Raw genomic sequence first — 23,764 nt, 5'->3', positions numbered from 1 at the left:
TGGAGGCGAGCAGCTCGATTACTGCCACCAGAATTAAGAGGACTTTCATTCTAATGTTGTTCTAATTGGATCTGGTTTACGTCCGTTCAGAGTCTAATGTGATTGTCATCCGCAGCTCGCGGCTCAGCAGAGACAGAGACAGACTGTGGCTGCAGCCGGCCGCCGCCGCCGACACTGGACAGTACATCTGTATGCTGAGGTAAGAGTTTGAATGTGAATAATCTTCATATTCAGCATTTACCTTGTTTTAGAAAATAAATGTGTCTTCTCATATTAAAGATATGCTGATATTTATGATTTGAAACATTGGTCAGGTCCATGCAGCAGCTCAGTAATCAGATCCTTCAGATAAAATCATTTGCTGCTCTCAGCTTCCAACACTTAATCAGCTAAAGTGACTCTGAGAGGGTCCTAAAGATCTGCTGTGCAGCTTGGAGGCTCAGATCTGACCCATCAGCTGGCGGCGGTCCAGACGCGCACGTGAAACCCAACAGGATCGGTCCACTTCCTGAGATTTCGAGGTCTGCAGGTCACAAGAGCTTTAATGGCTGCAGGGTTCTGGTCTGTGCAGGGTTCTTTGGGGACCTGATCCAACACAAACACACATCTTCAGTCAGCTAGTGAGTGTGTTGGCCGAAGTCCAGGGACAAATGGGCATGATGAGTCATGTGACCAGTGTAGCATCTTCTGCATCAGCTGCAGTCTGATTTACAGTGAACACAGATGGTAAACTTGCTTGAGAAACCTGATTTCTCATCACATCATATATCTTTAGGCTGTTCCAAGCTTTATGCTGTTCACTTTGTAATGCTCCTGAGTAGAGCTCCACCATATTGGAACAAAACTGGCATTGCATTTTTTTTCCTGCAATATATTGCAACATAGGAAATACAGAAAATGCCTGTACTTTTTCTGTCTTTAAGGAGTCTAGATATATAAACAAGTGTGTGCTCTCTTTAAAGGTATATGAAACAATATATCGCGGAGCCCTTCTCCTGAACGTGAACATATTCTATGTTTATGTTTTGGTTGTTTATGTCTGTTTCATTCGGGGGTCAGTGAGCAGACGTTTGTTTGATGTAAAGATAACGGAGTATCTTTGCTTCATGTCACATTCTTTCAACACTCTCCACCAACACGAGAATCACAACCATTGAAATGCTTGTTTTCTAAATGAAGTCTGGTTGATGGGTGCTAGGCTACGCTAACATTGTAGCTGCTCCATCAACACTCAACATACGGACATCTAGACATAGATATGGGAGCGGTGTTGTTGTTTGCCCCACAGACAGTCTCTGGTTTCTACACATACATTTCTACACATAGTCTGGTCTGGTCTCTGGACTAAATGAGCTGCTATCGTAGACTGCGGGAGACCACAAACGCAACATTAGTTTCCTCCATTTCTGATGCAGGAACGTCAGGACGTCAGTGGCAGGAGGAAGATAACCTCAATGCTGATCGTCTTTCAAGATACAGTGATGCACGCATTTCTCGCTTGACTTGATATATTCATGTTGTTTCTTGCATTGTTTTGGTTCGTCATCGTGCCGTAACTAACAGCAACCCTAACGACACACTTTTAAAGGAGCAGTCGTTTTGCATGTTTAATCCAGATCACTACTATCTGCTTACACTCCACGTTAGTGCCAACAGTAGGCAGCCAGATTTTAGCATTGGCAGATTTGTTTTGATTTTTACACACAGTTTCAATGAGAGTATTTTCCTTCATCCGTTAAGTTCCAGTTTAACTTCCACTGTCCTGAAACTGAAAGCTGCAGGGTGACTGAGAGGTGTCTCAGAGAAATCAGTCTGAACTGACACTCTTCATGTAGTACATGAATAAGACACACACACACCCACACACACACACACACTGTCAGTCTTTTAATGTTCAATGGAGATCCGTCTTCAGTCTCTGCCAGGGAGTGCATTACTGTTCCAACTAAAATTCCCAGAGATGTTATCTGATATGCAGCCTGATGATCAGCAGGAGGTTTTCTACTAATGCAAAAGAAAAAATACTTCATTCTCATATTTGCTTTTTCATTTGATTTATATTCCTGCAGCAGAAGATTACCAACTTCTGTAAAGCGCCTCTGATGGTTATTGACAACACAACTGTTACTAACAGCAGTGACGTGACCTACTTTTATTTTCCGGCGTGGTTGGGTCACATCCTGCTTCCTGTCTGATTACCTTCTCAGAAAAACAGATTGAGACACATTCATGACCCTGCTTTCCAGGAGATGTTGGAGATGAAAGCTGAAAATGGTGTCCTTGATGGCGGTTTGATCTGCAGATTTGTAGTTGACTAGTTTCTTTCCTGTCTTCTTAGTAACAAGTCATCCTGCAGTAAGATCGCCATGGGCCTAAAGGTGTTGCGACCTGACGAGGTGGTCCGCAGCGCCGACTGCGAGCCTCCAGTTGCTGTCGCAACCAGCCAGGAGGTCATCCCTTTCCAGACCGGGAAGATGCTGGACTGTCCGGACCTGCAAGAAGCGGGCAAGATGGCTGAGGGAAAGACAACGGTCACCTGGTACCATGTGAGACCAATCATGTGTCTAATGGTTAAATAGATAGTTACAGCAAGTAGCTAAGACATGTTGGACGTGAGGGTTGGGATTTTTAGACATGTCTATTCACCTCTCAGGAGCAACAGACATGTAAATCACAAAATGCTGTCCCGTCTCTCTGTCTGTCCCATGTGTCTTTGTCTCAGAGGTGCCAACGCTACCCATTCTGGAACACCGACCGGCAGGAGAAAGGAGTCCGTCTGCAGGTTCACGTCATGTTGAGTCATTACCAGGGTTTATATTTCTGTACGGTCCAGTACGAGAGGAGAGGGAAAGTACTGAACTTCACCAGGAGCATCAACGTCAGCGGCGTCTGTGAGACAACCACAGTACTACTGACAAAATACTAGTACTACTGTTGCTACTACTGATAATACTGATAGTACTCATCTAATACTACCTATACTACCACTACTACTGCTATTACTACCATGAGTACAGTAGTGCTGCATTAATGGATGTAACACTGTTTTATTCTCTCAGATCCGCCTCATTTGCCTAAACTACCCAGCATCCTCCACCCCGGTAAAGACCAGGTCTTCACCTTAAAACAGGGTGAGTGAACAATGACCACCACTGCATCAACTGTGGCTGTATTTGAAACCGCATACTACCGTACTGCCTACTACCGTACTGCCTACTACATACTGCGTTAGTATATACTGTATACTGCGTACTGAATGTGGGATTCAGTATGCTACTTCAGCAGACCGACGCCGTTCACACCGAAGTATGTAGTATGCAAGTTTCCCACAATGCATTTCGTGGCGACCGGCAGCAGCAGTTGTAAAACAGGCGCAAAGCTGTTTTATTTCCCGCTGTAGCGCTGTTATTATGTCACTTTATTACATTTTAATATTTTTTCATGCGAGAAAGTAACCGTTTAGATCCCCAATGTGCGGTTAGTTTACCCAAATGACGGCTGTTTAGTAATTTGCCTCGATGTTTTCGGGGAAGTGAAGCTCCGGAAGGAGCGGGTCGTCTCAGAGGCAGCTGCCCGTCTCCAGAGGTGTTCCGCCGGCCAACATGCGTTGTCGTCCCGGGGGAGACAGCAAGCTAGTTATCTTAACCGCTGTTTGTAGTGGACAGTATACAGTATAGTCTCGGGAGCTCTGCATGTACAGAAATCACCAAATATTAATAAAAAAAAGTTTGAATTAACAGAGTACTTTTTTTCATTTCATATGTACAACAGCCTGGATTTCTATTGTACCTATATATAGCGTTCGTCACAATAATCAAGTAGCCTATGCACTGTACTTATGTAAACAAATATAAACGCCGTACTGCTCCGGCGTTTCTTTTTTTTTTTTTTTTTTTTCGTCCCAGCTTCGGCGTTTGTATTCCCCTGGAAACGCTCTCTTGCTCCGTCATTACTCGATTTATCCAGGCTCCAGCGCATTGCATTGTGGGAAACAGTAGGCAGAGTAGACTGGTCGGATGCATACTGGAAATATTCTCCGAATCAGTACGACATCCGGGAACTTTTCGCATACTGCAGATTTTGCTTTTGTTTGCATACTGCATACTGCATACTACATTTTGGCCAAATCAGTACGTACTAGCAGTATTGTATGCGGTTTCGGATACAGCCCTCGTCTCAGAAAAGCTAGTTGCTCGCTGTTGGATGCTAGCTGCTAGCTACTGGATGCTAGCCGCAGGCTGCTGGATTCTGGCTGCTGTATGCTAGCTACTGGTTGCTATTTGTTGGATGCTAGCTACTGGATTCTGGCTGCTGGTTGCTAGCTGTTGGATGCTAGCTAATGGATCCTGGCTACTGGTTGCTAGCTGTTTGATGCTAGCTACTGGATCCTGGCTGCTGGTTGCTAGCTGTTGGATGCTAGCTGCTGGTTGCTAGCTGTTGGATGTTAGCTGCTGGTTGCTAGCTGTTGGATGTTAGCTGCTGGATCCTGGCTGCTAGCATTCTCCTCTGCTCCTTCCCCTCTTTGCCCATTTTGAGAGTTCAACTGTGTTGTCGCTGCTAAAATGGCGATGACCAGAGTTGCCCAGTCTGAGCTTCACAACCCTTTCAGAAACCCATGTGCGACCTCTTGGAGACTACGTCCATATTTAGTCTGCTTTTTTGATAGAGGTGGATGCTCAAACAGTGTGAATGCAGCCGGAGCTTCATAGCCTGTGCTCCGGTCGTGTTTACAGGGTTTTTATGGACCTCTGTCAGCTCATCCACCTTCAGCTGGACTCCCAGTACATAAAGCAGATCCATCAGTGATGGAGAGGCAGCAACTTCCCTGCCAACAACGTCTTTTAAATTGGTTTTCCTGAACGCAGCTCGAAAGGGGCTTCAACATTCACAAAGTTAATTGCCCGTACAGGATGAGTGGAGGCTGCGGGAGCTCATCCAATAAAACAGAACAAGCCACTGACAGCGAGTATGTACTCGTCATCAAAGACACGTCACATGTTATATTACATCAGATTTATATCAGAGTTCTCATTGACACTTTATATACTGTAGCATAGAAAAAAATCAAGGTGGAAACTCTTGAAAGGGGCCATATTATGAAAAACAGGTTTTCTCTGGTCTCTACACCTATAAACTGGTCCTCCCTGAGCCAACTCCCAGGATGAGGAAAACAAGCAATTCCTGCATGGTCTCTGAAGCCCACCCTCTGGTAAAACGGTGCTCCTACAGGCTGTTCAGATTTAGCTCCTTTCGTTACGTAACAAATGGAGTCATTTGCATAAGCCCGAACTCCTCTGCATGATGATAGGGGATCCGAAAGGGCGGCGTTTCGCAACACAGCGCTGAGAGTCGACAGCGCGGACGGAGAAAGCGGACAGACAGCGGCAAGCAGACAGATCCATGTAGAGCGCTGACGAGAGCATGGACAGACCGACAGCAGGACTGACAGCCCAGCCTGACAGCAGCACGGACCTACACTGACCGACAGCACGCACGCACCCACAGCACGCGCAGACCCACAGCAAGCATGGAGAGTGTGGACCAACATCACGGACAGACAGCGCGGGAGAGCGCGACCGACAGACCCATAGCGTGCACTGAGAGCACGCACGAGAGCGGCACGGAGAGCACGGGCAGACAGCGCGCACGGACCCACAGCGTGCACGGAGAGTGCAGCCCAACTTACCTGTCATGGCACTGGGTGATCCGGCTGGTGCTCCGTGAATAAATCCCTGTGCAGGTGAAGCTGGAGACACTCCTCCCTCTGTCTCACGCGCTCTGGTGCGTCTTCTGCTGCCTCCGGTCGGACGGAACCCGGGGGCGTGTGTCCGACAGAGCGCCGTGCACGGCGGTCCGGGTCTGGTCTCTTGCGTTTCATTGTTACGGCTACGGTCCGTGTTAGCTTCTATGTGTGTGCTAACCACTTCACATCGGGCTGCTTCAGTAACGAGGGTCAGTACAAAGCTGGCTTTGCCTCGACACTGACCCTAGTAAAAGGATCTGTCCCCACAATATGGGCCCCAGCAACTTCACCTGAGCCACATAGGCAAGCCATAGCTCCAGATACATCCACGTAAACATTGCCGCATGCTGCCGCGTAGCGCAAGCGGCGTCGTCTCCTCTCCAGGTAGGCATGACAGACGGAGCTCATTAGCATTTAAAGGTGCAGACACAGAAGCAGCATGTTCTCAGTAGAGCTCATTTGAGCAACTTTTAGACAGCTGAAATTCAGGACCACAGATGGGTTTGGGGCAATGCATATCGAATACAGTGTTGTTGGAACTCTGACAGCTGTGTGAAATTGATGAAAACAGTATAATATGTGACCTTGAAAGCAGATAGAAGAAGCAGTTTGTCAACAGCAGGATTGCAATTTAAACATTCATCAGCTTCACTGTTTGATGCATTATTCTCATTGACAACAGTCTGCTGATCAAAAGCGAAAGGATCAAGCGTTTCTAAAGCTGTGGAACATCATGTTAACTCGTCTGTTTTATAACAGAATAGTAGTAGGACATTCATTAGAGCGCCTCCTGTCCAAATTCAGAAGTGTCCATGAACCGGGCACATGGGACCCCTGGACCAGAGCTTCATTTCGTAAGGACTGTGACACACGGAAACACAAACAGACACCAACGACCGCAAAGAGGCGCAAATTAGTACAAAAGACATACGTGTTTGTGGCAGCAGACCAGTGTTTCAGGATTGTGCTTGTGTTAATGATTTGATGAGACTAAATACACAGGATTTTCCTCATATCATGATGTTTATACCAGCTCTAATTTTCAGGTTCAGCTCTACTGATGTCATCTGTTTTAAATGAAGTTTTCCTGTATTATTGTCCTCTTTCTCAGACACGGAGGCTCGGCTTGTCTGCACAGCTCAGTTCCCCTACTTGAACTCCTCATGGGACATCTGGTGGACGGTTGATGGAAAGACGCTGGATAAACAGGCCGACCATCTACGGTTCTCCCAAACCAAGAGGTGGAATACATCTGCTCTGCTCAGTAATCTGTTAAATAGAAGTCTTGTAGATAATTGTAACTGTCCCTAAACATGAACTGACCTCAAACAAACAGTCAAACAATATGATTGTCCACTAAATCATGTTCAAACATACTGGATTTTGGGATACTAAATATTCAGGCAGTCTGTGTTTTAAAGTGAGATGTATGATTTGTGTGCAGGCAGGTGAAGGACGACCATGGGGACCGGACGATGGAGAGTGTACTGCTGATCCAGGACTTCCAGTCTGAAGACCTGAAAAGGGAGTTTAACTGCTCTGTGAGGAACGAGAGGGGCGACGATACCCGCCGAGCTCAGCTGGTGGAGGAGGGTGAGAGTTTCCCGTCCGCTCTGCTGCACCGGCATATGAACATATTCAGTCAGTTACTAGAATAGCAACAGTCTCATGAAAATGGAAATCTAGTGATTTGTGTACATGGACACGAATTTAAATTTGTTTTAATTGTCAGGAGCCGAACACAACATAATGAGAACCACATTGCCTGCAAAACCATTCTTTCCCGCCAGTTGTCATTCGTACAGAGGTCCTGGTACCAGACAACCCCCGATCAGTGCATTTATACATGACATTATGGTCACGGCAACGTTGGTGCCGGATGCAGGTGGCTCCTGCAAGAACATCGTCCTGATGGCCACTCGGGGCAAAGCAAGTGGTGATGTTGGAACTTACTGTCTCTTGGACGAGGCACAAGATCGAAAGAGAGAAAAATAGGCTGAGCTGGTGGCAGATTGTCAGAGGGAAGGAGTTAGAAGGCCCACTGTGAGTCTATCAAAGTGGGCTGCAGGGGCTTTGCAGGACTGCCAGGAATGTTGGGGCTCTTAGGCATAAGTGGACTGCAATGAAGAAGAGCCACAAGAAACTCTGGGAAAATCTTGGAAGCCTCTGAAAAGTCTTCATGCTGGGTCTGGATGAAGAGGGTTCATGTGTGTCGGGGCTTGATCACCCCAAATTGAGGGTTTCTGATGCTAAGACCCGAAAGACCTGATGACCCTGGGTCCATCTCTGATGTGTCCAGGTTGCACCGCAAGGTGTATTAAAGAACTAAAAAGATTTAATGAAGGCAAAGACCATCTTTCCCAGACAAAGATCACTTTTTATAAAATATCCTTTATCCTATCTTACTGTTCTTCCTGTATCTGCTGTTGACATTTGAGTGTGTTTGTTCCGTGTCAGTGTCGCTGCCATTGGTGGAGCTGGGTTGTGGTTTCGGCGTGACTCTGGTCCTCATGCTGCTCCTCTTCGTGGTTTATCACATCTTCTGGCTGGAGCTGCTGTTGTTCTACCGGTCCTGGTTCGGCACAGATGAGAGACACACAGGTGAGTGACAGGTGACACCCCGGATAGAATAGAATAGAATTACACGATACAGTTAAACAAAGTTCCAATACAAAGAATGCAACTGATGTGCTGTGCAGAGAATTTACAGCTATTGCTAATTTCAACTCTTTCAACTCCCCTAGTTGGGCTTGTACATGAACATCATAATCAGCAACAAAATTATAGAAATGATCAACATGCTAAAACTTACACATTAATTACACATTAATAAAATGCATATGTATAATCCGCATAATGGGATATAAAACCTACATTACACAGGACACTAATATAATCATGCCTGTATATTATTAAATATAACACCAGAACACGAAGACTTGATCTTTGTTTTTCTTTTAGCCAACACTTAACTTTTGTTGTTATATAACAGTTTTATATCGGGAATTAATTTGATTCCAGTTGGCAACGTGTTGCAGAGTAGACAGCCCTTAATAGAGAAAGCAGATGTGTTTTCTGTCCATCTAATAGCAACAACCAGGGACGTCACTAGGCTTTAAAGACAGGGGGCTTAGCCCCCAGGAGAAGCTAGTAACATATAAAAAGCAACAGACAAGGTCTTCCTCCATTCTCTTGTGTTGAACAAGAGTTACTGTCATGTTAACTTTTAGACACATTAAAGCTGCATGCTTAGAACCTGATTATGTAAATGTGTCTTAAAGTGATAGCGTATCTAATTCCTCTCTCCATTAGATAAGCTGCAGGTCTAAAGAATGGACTTTAATTACACCAGTTACTGTCCTGTAGGTTCAGGGCCTGTCCACACGAAAACGTTTTCAGTGCGTAAACGCAGAAGTCTTGTGCGTTTCGCCCTGCCGTCCATAGGAATCCGGCGTTTTCGCGGCGTGAAAACGCACTTTTTTGAAACCAGCTCTCAGGGTGCAAAAGAAAAAAACGGCACCCCTCCGTTTCGTGTTCGTTTTTGTGTAGACGGCGAAAACGAATACGCTGACGTCATCGGCCTGCCCCTCGACTCTCGAGCCTGACTTCTTATCAGGGGTATCAGGGCCACTGTATGAAAAAAAACATAGCCGAGAGAGGGGGGCAATATTCCGGGAAAAAAGTTGCAGATATGCTACTTTATTACGATGCTAACAAACAACTGCTAGCTAACTTCCCATGAATGTAGGCATTTATTTAAATAATCCATCCCAACGTGTGACAACGCCTCGTCAAGGTCCTTAGGGTGACGGCTGTTGGTGCTTATTGTTGGTTTTATTTATACGGGCCAAATTGTCATATTATGGGTGTTTATTGATCGGGTGGTCGGGCGGAGATTAGCCGTAGCTCTCACGTGTTGCCACAGCAACGGCAAACATCCGGTCATGCTCCGTCTCTTCTTCTGCATTTTTGTAGCAGAAACAGCGCCGCATAAGGGCCTGGAATATGTACTACAGCGCGCTGAGTCGTTTTCAGTGGATTCGTCTGGACGCAGAATTTCTTGAAACGACGCCAAGGCAAAACGGAGAAAAAAAGTTTGTTTGGCTTCGTCTGGACGGCCCCTCAATCAGAGTGGGATTCTGCTCAGTCATGTTTCTGTCATAAAGTAGAATAAACCAAGACTGATTTTAAAGACAGTTATAACATAAAATAACTGTATTTTGTATTTATTTATTCTGTGTTAATTTCAACAAAATGAGGATACAGTGTGTAGAAAAAAAACAAAAAGACAATTGGTTTTACAGAAATGTTTCTTCCTCACAGTGTTGGGCAAGTTACTTCAAAAGCGTAATGCATTATTTATTACTTGTTACTGTAATTTCAAAGTAATTAGTTACATTAAAATATTACTGTCTTTGAATTGTAAGGCATTACACTACCTTTACATTACTTTTGCATTACTTTTCGCCAAAATAAAAGGAAATATGGATTTTTTGTTCTCAATAGATCTTCTTGTGTTCAATGCAGCTCATTACACAGCAGGATGTGATGTTTTTCGCTTCAAAATAAAAGAACGGAAAATGACTCGTATCCCGTTATTCGTTTAAAAAACGGAAAACGACTCGTTAACTGATATTAGATATTGTGTTCATGAATGGGATTCGGGGATGAAATAACAGTGCCATTTTTCTGCTGCGAAATTACCTGAAAGCCTACCTGAGACATTTAGGGGAGCTCTAAAACACTGTTCATAAACGCTCTGACAGCGTCTGACGCTCGCGTTTTGAAGTAAACCTACTGTTTTAAACTCGCACCTAAAGCGTTATGACGCGGACATAGAAGCGGTTCAAAACCGACGGGGAGAATCGGAGCCTCCGCCTTTTCGCCGCCACCCCTCAGCTGTTGATCCTCGGTGTGCCAGGTCGGCTGCGCTCTGACCGACCGGGAGCCGCTCCGTGAGTCGGTGTCCAGCTCATGGAGCCTGCTAACAACAGCGCTTAATTAACATAGTGTAAGAGTTACACGGACCGGCTTTCACACTTTTCCAAAAGTGGAGCGTATGCCCATCTCACGATCGCGAATGTAGAGTCAATTGATTTTGGGTTTAAAATGCATTGTAACGCGCGTTACTGAGATTTGTACCGAGTAAAATATTACTAGTTTTTTTTTTGTTGTAATGCCTTACATTACCGCGTTACAGCAAAACGTAATGCATTACAGTAATGCATTACTTTTGTAACGCCTTACTCGCAACACTGCTTCCTAAAGTATATTCTTTCTACAGACTACGATGCTTTAATCCTCAAACTCAATAAAAAAGCCAAATTATTTGGGGGGGCTTGGGAACAATTTAGGGTAGCTCCAGCCCCCTTAAATAGGCCTAACAATGTCACTTGTAACAACCCAGTAGTCTTCTCTCATTCTGTTCTATATTATCATTCAGTGTCATGATGAACCCTCCGATGTGAAAAACACACCAGCAGACAGAAAAACCAAGTCATAAAACTGCAGATTTGTTTTTGCGGCCTCACCTCCACCACGTCGTTTTTTTATGTCCTGACACTAAATTCCTTCTGTCTGGCTGCAGCCGGAGCATTTCGATTATTAAACTTATGTAACTTGTTCGTCACGTTGCCAGATTTAATTGATCATTCCCTCAAACAGTAAGACACCGTGGAGCCACCAGAACATTTATGTCAAAGCTGTTCACACTGAAAGACAAACAACACATAACCATAACATAATTGGCAATGATATGTTGTGGTTTCTTTCTTTCGACAAATGTACTTATTGTAAGTCTCTTTGGACAAAAGCATCTGCTAAATGTAAATGTAGTGTAAATGTATAACCTGACAAAGATTCCCAGACTGGTTTTCAAACCTTGTAGCAGGAAAATTATCCGCTCTGAGGTTCGAGATTTGTGAGTCTTTGAGAATACTATAAGTTTATTATTATTATCTTTCTATGCTGTGAGTAGCATAGAAGCATAGTGAATAATTCTCTTGTGCTTGAAAGCTTTCAAAGCACTTTCTTTGCATAAGTAATTATCCTATGCATGGAGGTTTTTAATTTGTGTACAGAAATGATCTTGTGAGTGCAAATTTACATCTTGTGTGCACACGCAAATGGATGTGAACACAAATGAGTGAACACAAATGATTATGCATGTCTAATAATTTGATCCTCTTTAGCCACTTTGGGGGCTTCACATTTTTCACCCATATTTACGAGTTATTCTTTGATTGAATCAGATGCTGGCGTCTCCGTGGACACACTGTCACGTTTGAAATCCTTTGTGTGAGATCTGAATGAGATCTGAATGGTTTAAAACTCAAACTAAAACCCTGACCGATGTTCTTCCTCCGCATCGGATCAGAGTTCAGATCAGAGTTTTTCTGACATTTACATCGCAAATGTTCTGACTTGGCTTCCTGTGCAGATAACGGAAGTCTCCTTATCTATAATCAATTGTGTGTGTGTGTGTGTGTGTGTGTATGTGTGTGTGTGTGTGTGTGTGTAGATGATAAGCAGTATGACGTGTACATCTCGTATGCGAGGAACAGCGAGGAGGAGCAGTTTGTGCTGTCGACGCTGCGCAGCGTGCTGGAGAACGAGCTCGGGTACTCCGTGTGCATCTTTGACAGAGACAGTCTGCCGGGAGGGAGTGAGTACTCACATGTACTGGTTATACTGCTAGAATTCCTGATACTGGTGATACTACTCCTTGCTACTACTAGTAGTATTACTGCTAGTAGTCTTGCTACTTCTACTACTGTTGATTACTAATAATCACTCTACAACTCTTACTACTGATAAGCTGCTCCTTCTACTACTACTACTACTACTATAACAACTACTACTATTACTACCATTGCTACTACTATTAGCAGTATTACTACTACTGCTGCTACTTCAACTACTAGTATTACTCCTAGTACTCTTGATATTTGCACTTCAGTGTTGTTGCTGCTACCTCTTCGACTTCTTAGTAGACAGTTCCTTCCAGTTGACAGTTTAGTCTGCATTAAATAACGTGAGCTGATCTTAGATCTGGAACGTTACTTGTTTTTATATTATTTTATATTTATACTTTTCAACATCTCTTTATTGTCTTTCATGAAAAGGGAGACAATAATGGAGAGGGCATCAACAAAATAACGCGCAATACCTTGCAGAACATTGCAAATAATAATGTGCAACAAGAAAAGCAAAGATGAAACATAAGATGATAAAAAACAATAATAAAAATATATTTTCATGATGATTAGAATAATAATAATAATAATCACAGCAACAATGGTCAGATTAGTTCCTCATTCTGTTCATCGAATGTCATTATGCTCCAGGAAATTGTAAAAGACATTCCAAATTTTCCAAAATGAATCATGTTTGTTTTTTGTAAAATGGTTTAAAAGTCCAGAACTCATTCCTTTCAGGAGCTGGTTTGTTTGTTTCTTCCAAGAGCGGTTGATGCATCGTTAACCTCCAAAAAACAATACTAAACACATTTGAAGTAATTTTGAAGTTACAAAATCAATCATCTGGGTACATTTTAAAAAATGCCTGATTTAAGATTAAGGGAGAGCTCCACCAATAATCTGATTGATCAAATCCAGCACCTTAATCCAGATTATCTGCAGGCTCTTCCACATACAATGGGACATTACTCGGACTGTCTTCTACTTCTACTTCTGGTACTTGTTCCTGCTGCTCCTCCCTTTACTCCTTCTGCTGTTCCCTGTAAGAAAGCCACGTCCTCCCTTCATTTACCCCGTCTCTCCCCTGCAGCCATCACAGATGAGACTCTGAGTTTCGTGGCTCGTAGCCGGCGCCTCCTGGTGGTCCTTAGCCCGGGCTACGCCTCCCGGGGCTCCCAGGCCCTGCTGGAGTTGCAGGCGGGCATCGACGGCATGGCCCGTGGCGGGCACCTGCGGGTGATCCTGGTCCAGTACAAGCCGGTCAGGAGGCAGGGCTGGGTGAGGGAGCTGAGGAGGGCCCGCTTGGCCCTGGCACTGGTCCGATGGCAGGGGGACAAGTCCAGGGAGCTGACGTCCCGCTTCTGGAAGAGGCTGAGGGTGGAGTTACCTGTGAGGAGGGTCGACAGCAGGGAGGGAGAGGGAAGCAGTAAGGAGGTGGCCCTGATGAGGCTGCACAGTCAGAACAGCACAAACTCCCAAACTGGCCTCATCAGCAACACCATCAAAGACCCGCAGAAAGTCCTCAACTCTGCAACATAGCCAGGACAACGTCTGTCTCAGTGTCGACAGAGCTGGACAGACATGTTACATAATATCACTTAGTTCGGACTGAGCCCACAGATACACTATAGTGCCAAAAGTATTCGCTTACATGCCTTGACTCGCATATGAACTTAAGTGACATCCCATTATTAATATAATATACATAGGGTTTAATATGACGTTGGTCCTTTGCAGCTATAACAGCTTCAACTCTTCTGGAAGGCTTTTCACAAGGTTTAGGAGTGTGTTTATGGGAACCTTTGACCATTCTTCCAGAAGTGTATTTGTGAGGTCACACACTGATGTTAGAAGGGAAGGCCTGCCTCTCAGTCTCCACTCTAATTCATCCCAAAGGTGTTCTATCTGGTTGAGGTCAGGACTCTGTGCAGGCCAGTCAAGTTCATCCACACCAAACTCTCTCATCCATGTCTTTATGGACCTTGCTTTGTGCACTGGTGCACAGTCATGTTGGAACAGGAAGGGGTCATCCCCAGTCAGACAAGTACCGTTGTCCTGGCAACCGCCAGATTGCCAGACGGAGAAGTGTGATTGGTCCCTCCAGAGAACGTCTCCACTGCTCTAGAGTCCAGTGGCGGCGTGCTTTACACCACTGCATCCCATGCTTTGCATTGCACTTGCTGATGTATGGCTTGGATGCAGCTGATCACCATGGAAACCCATTCCATGAAGCTCTCTACACTGTTCTTGAGCTAATCTGAAGGCCACATGAAGTCTGGAGGTCTGTAGTGATTGACTCTGCAGAAAGGTGGTGACCTCTGTGCACTATGTGCCTCAGCATCCGCTGACCCCGCTCCATCATTTTACGTGGCCTACCACTTCTTGGCTAAATTGCTGTCGTTCCCAATCGCTTCCACTTTGTTATAATCCCACTGACAGTTGACTGTGGAATATTTAGGAGCGAGGAAATTTCAGGACTGGACTTCTTTCACAGATGTTTGTAGAAACAGTCTGTATGCCTAGGTGCTTGCTTTATTCACCTGTGGCCATGGAAGTGATTGGAACACCTGATTATTTTTATTTCATATATTTTCATATAATTATTTGGATGGATGAGTGAATACTCTTGGCAATATAGTCTTTGTCCTGTAGTCTGTTTCGGTCTGTTTCATTTCATTCACATTCGACCTTTCATTTAGAAACATTCATCAGCAGTTCTGGAGACAAAGAGAAGGAAGCAAGCTTCGGTGTTAGTCGTCCTCTCATTATCAGCATCATCCCCATATATCACATCATTCATTTAATCTGCACACTATCCATTATTACCACAGGGTATTTTATATTTACTGTAGTGTTTGTCCAGATTACAGAACATTGTTTTAGAAGTCTGGTTTGGTTGTTTCTGTTTGTTTACCTCTTACTTTTTTTCTAGAAAAAGCAACCAAACACAGCAGCTGATGGTCTGAGACACCTGTCAATATATACATCTTCTTACACATTTATGAGGTGAAGTGCACTGATCTGAAGTAAGACAAACCTTTCAAAGAACTCAGATTCATCTAGATGACCTCAGTTGTACTTGTCCACCGAGAACAGTAGCATATATTATCAGTATTTGTTGTATATCATATAACAGCTAAGGGTGAAACGAATCATCATATCATGAGATATCTCATCATAGACGCTTCTAGAAGGCCACTCTTGAGAGCACAGACCTCCACCAAACCATGCCCTGTCTCGCAATGTTTATTTTATTATTTATTTTTAGGAGAGTTATTCAAATTACAAAAGAGCAAATTAATTAGGTTTGCGAGAGTAAAACATCACATGGTCATTCATTCGATATCTCCAATTCCTTGGTCCAGAATTTAATGGACCTATTTTTCTGAAGACAAAAAAAATAAAAATAATTCTATGGTAGAAAAGTTGGTTGTCTCATTCACCTCAGTACAATCAGATATGTTTTTCTATCAGCAATACCTAGTGGCCATTATATGAACTGCATTTTAATACACTTCAACACTCAGCTGTGGTGGTTGCTTAACTTTTGTTATATTTTTTTTTCTTGAGGATATCTTGGGGTCTCCATTTAAAACCAAGTAAACACAGATAAGGTTGGGTGTCATCTACGTAGAGGGAGATTTTCAATAATATGCAATATCCTTTATAAACACCGCAGCTATAAAATGTTACATGTCCGTACTGCAATGTTTGAAATATTATTCAACAAGGTATTTACAGAGTAAAACTTAGAAAGTGTTCAGAGTAATTGCAACATTTTAAAGTAACAGTCAAGTATTTTTTTTATTCATCTCTGTTTTCCAATTGTATTAGTTCTGTATATGTATAATATATCATCTTTAACACTTAATAACATGATTGTAATGGGAGAATGCATCCTGCACTTTTTTATGCTCTGAATGTTGTTTTTAGCTGTTTTCAGTATTTCATCTATATTTTTTTCAAATAAATGAATTGTTAATCTAATGATTTGTCACCTTCATCATTCATTCTAATGTTTTTCTTTTCATGACTCCCATTTCCACTGATACACACATGCATGTAGTTGAAATCATAATGCACATATGGATGAAAATATAATTTGTACAGAAGTTTTACATGAGCTCACAGTCTCCAGATGTCTAAAACTCAACTTCCTTGTCCATAAAATTCACATTCATTTGAGATGCAACAACACATTCCCCATCCCATCTGTGTTGTCACCATAACAACTAACAACAATCACCATTTTCTTATAATGTAAATATTGTAATTGTCCATTTTATTATTATATTTCAATGATATGGACAATAGCATGCTAACATGTCCTGTTAGTGTTTGACAAAGAGTCAGTGGATCACTAGCTGTGTTTGGGACGAATGAGATGATTCAAGTGAAGAATCTATGTGCTGTTATTAGGTATTATTAATATTATTAATAATAACTACTTACTCCAAGGTGGCAACCTCCAGTTTAAAAAAGTGAAGCCAACCCAGAAGTGCCTTAAATTTGCATTCTCTCTACTGGCCATTAGGGGGTGACTCCTCTAACCTCATCTGAACCTCTTTCACCAGCAGACCAGATATAAATACCCTAAATTATTTTTCAGTAGAAAACAGTTAATCCCTTTGAAATAAGTTTATTCAGTCATATCACAGTTAATATTGTATTTGTTTAATGTTACAACTAGCCATGGCCACATTGGTCAAAATTTAACAAGTACATTCTGCCAGGTGGAAGATATCTCGTATGCTTATTCAAGGGAAGCTGACGTAGTCGTAGTAGTACTAGTAATAGAAGGCCCATTCCACATGAGAAAGAGAACAATAACATAAGTATACTGTTTCACTCTGGAAAAAAGGCCATTAGTACACTGTATATGGTGTGTTTCCTCTCTTAGCTCTTCCTGACTTCCTGTTTGTCTTTTGTCAGACCTATCAGAGGCCATCCTGCACTCGATGCAGCGAAGCCGCCGCCTCCTACTCATCCTCAGCCCCAACTTCCTGGCAGAAAAGAGCTTCAGCCTCCTGGAGTGTCGTTTGAGTCTGTACCTCCGACATGGCCACCAGGCCTCCGTCGTGGCTATAGTTTATCGCTCCATCAGTAAACTGCCATGTGTGGAGGCGGCGCAGCTCCGACAGGCCGCCGCCACCATCGTGACGTGGCGAGGGAGTCGATCGGAACCGCGGCAATCACGCTTCTGGCTGAGACTGAGGCTGGCGCTGCCTGTCAGGCCACTCGCTCTGGGCAGGAGGTTGATTGACAGCACCTCATCCCATTCGGACCTCGCCGCCCTAGCGCTGCAGAGAGTCCAATGGATCCAGAACCACAACTGGACAGAGAGAGCAAGTCATAACCGCAGAAACAGGCTGGCCCCACCCAGAGGAAGGGACAGAGTGAAGAGCAGGGGGGGCTTGTCTCAGCACAGAACCAGCTGCTCCGGGTGTGCTGGGTTTGTTGGTCAGGTGGAGGGCAGGGGGGTGGGGCTAACAGTACAAACAGAGATGCAGCAGTTGTCACACGAAAGAAGTGAGACTCGTTCAGACCCTGTCCCTGAAACAGAACCTACTCCAATGCCAGACTCCAACCACGAGCCTGTCTCAGACTTTGCCCCTGACTCCGCCCTCCCCACCTGCCAGCAGATGATTGGACCCAGGTCTGAGTGAAGAAAGGAAAAGAGGGCAGGGCTTGATGTTAAAAGAGCACTAATCAGCTACAGTGGGTGCAGTCGAATAGTCAAAAAATAAGGTCCTAACTCCTATTCCTAACTCCTATTCCTTGACCTCTGGGGAAAACGTCACGGGGTTAAGGAAAGGCGATAGGAGAACTCAAAAGGACTTAGGAAAAGTCGACCGCGGTGCTCAGAGAATCCGACCAGACTTTCACTAAACTACGTCATTATAACGCGGCCGCTGATGATTGACAGCTGATGATTGGCACCGGCGATTGACGTGCGTCTGCGCTGGAGAAACTACAATAATGGACTACAAAAAGCGCATCGTCCACTTCTCCCCATGTTGGTTTTATAAGCAGCTGGTTCACTGACCGGCTTCAGGTCCAGCAGCTCCTCCTTCCTGTTGCTTTATTTACGTTTCATTTGTGGTTTTAGTTTCGTTTTTGTCAAACATTTGTAACATGATTGAAATAATAATTAAAAAAAATACCATTCAATTATCACTGTCCACACATTTATCATCACTATTCCAATTACTATATGTCTGCTTTAAAGTAATTGTTAAATATGCAAATAGGCATATTGTTTGTTTTCATGAACGGCCGAGGTGTGTGGCACTTTAAATGTTGCTCTCGCAAAGAATTGTGGGTCGGCGTAATCTCCTTTCCTTTCGTATAGGAAGGTCCGTTGCATCCTATGCTAAAGGAGCTCTGAAAGGAAGCATTGGAGCTCCTTTCCTTTGCATTTAGAGAATTCGAACAGCTCTTATCATGGCGGCCACTTGTTTACTTCCGGGTCACTTCTTCAGTTAGAAACCTTCCTAAGCAAAAAAGACTATTCGACTGCACCCAATGTCCCAGAAGCTGCACCCTGAAGCTAAAACCAAACTGAGCCTTTGATTAACTGAGGCTAGATTCCAGTGGTGGGTTCAGGCTACACAATATGAGCTGCTTATAGCCCAGTAGATGACAATCCATCATTTTATCTCATTAAGTTTAGTCTTAGTGGATGGATGAACAGACAGATGACCGGACATATGGACTTTATTAATCCCAAACTGAGAAATGATTTGGTTACAGCAGCCAGTTGCCAGCAAATGTAAATATACAGTGCATTTACACATCACAATATATATATAAATATACCAGAAAACTACAGTATAACTAACATATTATATACAATATACATCAGGCTGTGTGCAAAATATGCTGCTGTTTTGTTTTGAGTTAAATAGAAATGAGGTATTGTGATAATAATGTGCAAATGATGTACAGGTTAAAGGAAAAGCGGAACAAAAACTATACAGTTGAGTGATCCACCTTCTGTGACATTGACCAATAGGAGCGCAGAGCTCTCTTCAGTTGGCACTCAGCTGTCATCATGGCAAAGCGTAGGGGGAATGATGTTGGTGCTGCTGGTGGAACTGTTCTTCTCTCGTTGTTTACATTCTTGTTCCTGGAAGTTGGTTCTTCTTTTGGATGACATCATGCATGTTGTGGAAGACGGCAAACTTTGATTGGTCAGGGACTAACATGAAGTCATGTCATAAAAGACAAAATATTGCGTAGCCTGAATCTTTGTATGTATTTTTCAGATTGCTGCTATTCCTTTGGAATATAAAGCTAAGATATAATCCATCCATTGTCTACCACTTATCCTGTATTCAGGGTCGCCTATCCCAGCTAACATTGCGCGAAGGCAGAGTACACTCTGGACAGGTAACCAGTCTATCACAGGGCTGACATTAGAGACAGACAGGTAACCAGTCTATCACAGGGCTGACATGTAGAGACAGACAGGTAATCAGTCTATCAGAGGGCTGACATATAGAGACAGACGGGTAACCAGTCTATCACAGGGCTGACATGTAGAGACAGACAGGACTTTGAACTGTGGGAGGAAGCTGGAGTACCTGGAATGAACCCACACTGACACGGGGAGAACGTGCAAACTCCACAAAGGAAGGAACACAAACCCAACCTGAGAATCGAACCGGGGACCCTCTCGCTGTAAGGCGACCACACTACCATGCAGCTCACTAAGATATAATAATATTATTATTTCAAATTCATCCAGAAATAAACTCATGCAGAATCCTTAATTACAGCCATCCTGGTGATTGATCTAATGTCGTGAGTGTGGTGCTAGAGGAAAGGTCATGTCATTTAAATGTGAAGGGTTCATCTCATGGATGTACAGTACAATAACAACTGGTCACAGCGCCACTGCTCAGCCTGGCTACTCCTGGTATTGCAGCAAATAACCCCATTGCAGCCTAAAAAGAATTTTTTCTCATATATCATCGTAGAGGACGCCTCGAACTGCAAACATCAATACTGATTGATTTTTTGAGGTAGGTTTTATTCTTGTAAAAATGTCCTCGAGGTGGGAAAATTGGCTTAAAGACCTTTGTCAAGCAGGAACTTGTGGACGCGTCCAGTGGCAGAAACAGAGGGCCACATACCCCGGAAGTAAACAAGGACGACAGAAACATTTATTTGGGGTAGGCTATGCACTGGGCTATTCTCATTGGACTGAATAGATGCCATCTTGGCATCCAGTTTCACGGTCTTAACACATGGTTCATCCTCTGGGGAGCAGGTATGATCAGGATTTCATGACAACTCACCTGCCTACTTTTAATAATTTAAATGCATTTTACTTGTGTACGGCTTCTTGTATTCAAGTAGAATTTCCAATGCAGGACTTTTACTTGTAGCAGTATTTTTACAACAACAAAACTATTAAAAAAAAAATGTGACTGAAAAATCTAAGTGAGATATATCCTTTTTCAAAATCATTTTCTAGTCTGATTAGAAAATATGCTGCCTGACGTCTGCTCTGAAGTTTTTGATAAATACAGATTTGTATTTCAGGTTTCTCACAGTGAATCCACCTTACACAAAATCTTGGGAGGAAACACAAGTCATTTTTTTTTAAGTCAAGTCTCTTTTGGTTCTGTGTGATCCCTTAAATATTGCAATGCAATATGGAAAAACCCACAATGAAAACTTTCCTTTAAAGGTAAACAACTGTATTTAGCCTTTAAATTGATTCAGGCTAATGTTACACAGAGTAACATCAGTCATGCAATAATAACTGTTACCAGATTTTCAGTGATTTAACAGTTGAACCATGTTGTCAAGGCAAGTCTCAAGTGTGTCCAACATTATTTAAGAAAGGAAAAAAGGTAACAATTACATTTCAGGAAAAATACATATACAATCAAATACATATTCTATGTTTTGAAGGTAATGAGAAAATTTATATTATTTGTGCTGGTAATTTTACTTTTGGGGAAATTCCACATTCACAAGAAGAGATTGGTGGACTCCAAAACAAATTTGGGATTTTTTTTAATCAAGGATGTTATCAATATGGCACCACGATTATAAATATTGATAATAAAAATAAATTAATATTTACTTATTTATTTAGTTTTATCTCAAGGATTCAATATACTGTAAAAGAAAAAGAAATACAAACATAAATCAAATTAATTCAGTAATGTAATACATTGAGAAGGAGCAGACAGAAGCAAAATGCTTATAAAATCCTGCCCCTACGTTACATCATGTCATTAAAAAAAATATATGTATGCTTAAATACATTAACAGTACAAATTTATAATTTACCTAAAATATTTCTCTGTGATTTTGTTTGATCAATAATCAGACTCAGTTGTCTCCTCTCTATATTGCTTAATATTGTTTTCTTGTACCGTTTTTTAAATTGTAAAATGTATTATGTAATACTAACTATGTATTTAATATTTTGTACAGACCAATGATATATTTATTGAACCTTGTTAAATTTGGACCGTTTTGTGTGTACATACTGTTAATGGAGCTACGTAAAACCGCAAAAATATAAATTACAGTCAGTATTTCTTGAATGTCTCTCGGGATGCTCGAGAGTCTCGTGGGTCAAAGTTGAGGGGGATCCTGGACCGGCCGCTGGTCAACATGTCACAGGTGAGTCCATTTGCGGATTGACAGCCTGTCTGTTCCGCTCTGTTTAATCTGCACTTCCTGCAGATGTTCCACAATATAATAAAAGTAATAATCTAGTGTTGAATATTAGAAATACACATACATTTTCAATTTTCTACTAAATGCAGTGTTTAATGTAACATTTGGAGCCAATCAGCTCTTAGATGAGGCGACGGCCAGGCGTTTCCCATCATGCTCTGGGTCTTGCAATCGGTGGAGGACAACTGCGGCGCCTGGCTCCAAAAACGGCGCCCTCCTGATCTCATGTCTGAACAACTGATGCTACTTTGATTGTGGTCAGGGAGTTTATCCCAATTTAATGAAGAAAAAAAAATAAATATTAAAAAACACATAAAATTAGGTAAAGAATCAGCATTCATGAAGAAAATAAATATACTATAATATGAGACATTTTTGCTTATGTGACTAAATGAGCAGAACATTATTTTTAGCAGTTAAAACAGATGAGTGTTTGTAAAGCAATGCAGCTCAATGGATACAAAGACAAACATGACACTATATTACTAATATAAATCATGATATGAATATATAATTAATAATGAATCAGTCTTGTTTGATGACATAAACAAAGAGCTGATGACTGTTAAATCCAGAACAGTAACTCACTCCCTTGTTTACTTCCTTCCAGTGTGAAGCGTATCCCACAATCCACTGCAAAATTAGATCACAGGTTGGGATGGTGACTCTGTAACAAACAGACCAATCGACAAATGTAAGTAGATATTTCATTTAAAGCTGTGAACCTGATTTTATGGTGTTGACGTGGAGGTTCTTAAGGCTTCTTTTTTATTGACTGTGAGGGAGCATTTGATTTTTTCCTCCTGCTGATCCCTGCCGATGATGACAGACTGTTAACAAACGATGCAGGAGGTTCAGACTCTACCAGTGGTACTACAAAGTCAACATACCTAGGCTATCTTTTGGTGATTTGGTTTTACTACCCTGACAACTGTGATTCCGCAGGGTTAATTGCCGGTCGAGAATGGTGGATATCAACTCAGTATCCAGAGCAGGTCAGTTACAGCTGCACCAGTTACCATGGTGACCTACCCTGATAAGAAGTGAACCACCTTAGGATCACTTAGGAATCTAAACCCAGAGTTAGTGTGTGACATGTGACAGGAACATGACGGTGACTGAATGAGTCAGCAGGTGTCACCGTTTGTCTACTCAACTCTGAGTGTGTGTCTGTTCCTCTGTCTCTGTGAGGACATTAGATCATACCATACAGTTACATTCATGTTACTTAACTATTTACAGTGTGTATTTATTCATCAGAGACGGAACACATGAATCAACAGAAAACCTGCGTTACTCACTTAAAAAAAAAAAAAAAAAAAAACCCAGAATGACTGATGTCTAATCATAAAATAATGTTTACGCTTTGGTCTTTCATATTCATGATTCAAAGGTTTTATCTGCCACATTGAGTGTATGCTAATGAGAATAAAAGTGAGAGTAAAGATAAAAAGAAAAAAGAGAACTAACATTTAAAACATGTATCAAATAATCATAAATACAGACATGCCTGAGGGAATTACCCACAATTAATTTCGTTGTGACGTTCAACAGGAGGTTATCAGTGGAAGACTGGAGGGATAATATAAAAAAAAGGTCAACAAAGAGGACGACACGT

The 23,764-nt window shown here is 42.5% G+C and overlaps 1 protein-coding gene across 2 annotated transcripts in view; it reads left to right on the top strand.

Moving 5' to 3' along the window:
• The window catches only part of il1rap (interleukin 1 receptor accessory protein), a 47,503-nt gene extending 29,361 nt beyond the window's left edge, over positions 1–18,142 (top strand). The window contains exons 4-12 of one of the 2 annotated variants that reach the window (XM_084019947.1): positions 116–199; positions 2,339–2,546; positions 2,723–2,891; positions 3,060–3,131; positions 6,855–6,984; positions 7,188–7,336; positions 8,201–8,344; positions 12,264–12,407; positions 17,374–18,142. In XM_084019947.1, coding sequence (XP_083876073.1) covers positions 116–199; positions 2,339–2,546; positions 2,723–2,891; positions 3,060–3,131; positions 6,855–6,984; positions 7,188–7,336; positions 8,201–8,344; positions 12,264–12,407; positions 17,374–18,107 — 1,834 coding nt within the window. In that variant the 3' untranslated portion in view covers positions 18,108–18,142. Of the gene's footprint in view, positions 1–115; positions 200–2,338; positions 2,547–2,722; positions 2,892–3,059; positions 3,132–6,854; positions 6,985–7,187; positions 7,337–8,200; positions 8,345–12,263; positions 12,408–13,531; positions 16,423–17,373 lie in introns of those variants that run through there. The other variant, XM_084019948.1, reaches the window with a different exon arrangement.
• The last annotated feature ends 5,622 nt before the right edge of the window (positions 18,143–23,764 follow it).

Source organism: Eutrigla gurnardus (assembly GCF_963514095.1).
Source record: "Eutrigla gurnardus genome assembly, chromosome: 10".
Taxonomy (NCBI): domain Eukaryota; kingdom Metazoa; phylum Chordata; class Actinopteri; order Perciformes; family Triglidae; genus Eutrigla; species Eutrigla gurnardus.
Note: the sequence above shows the minus strand (reverse complement) of the source record. Positions and strands in the feature narration are given on the sequence as shown.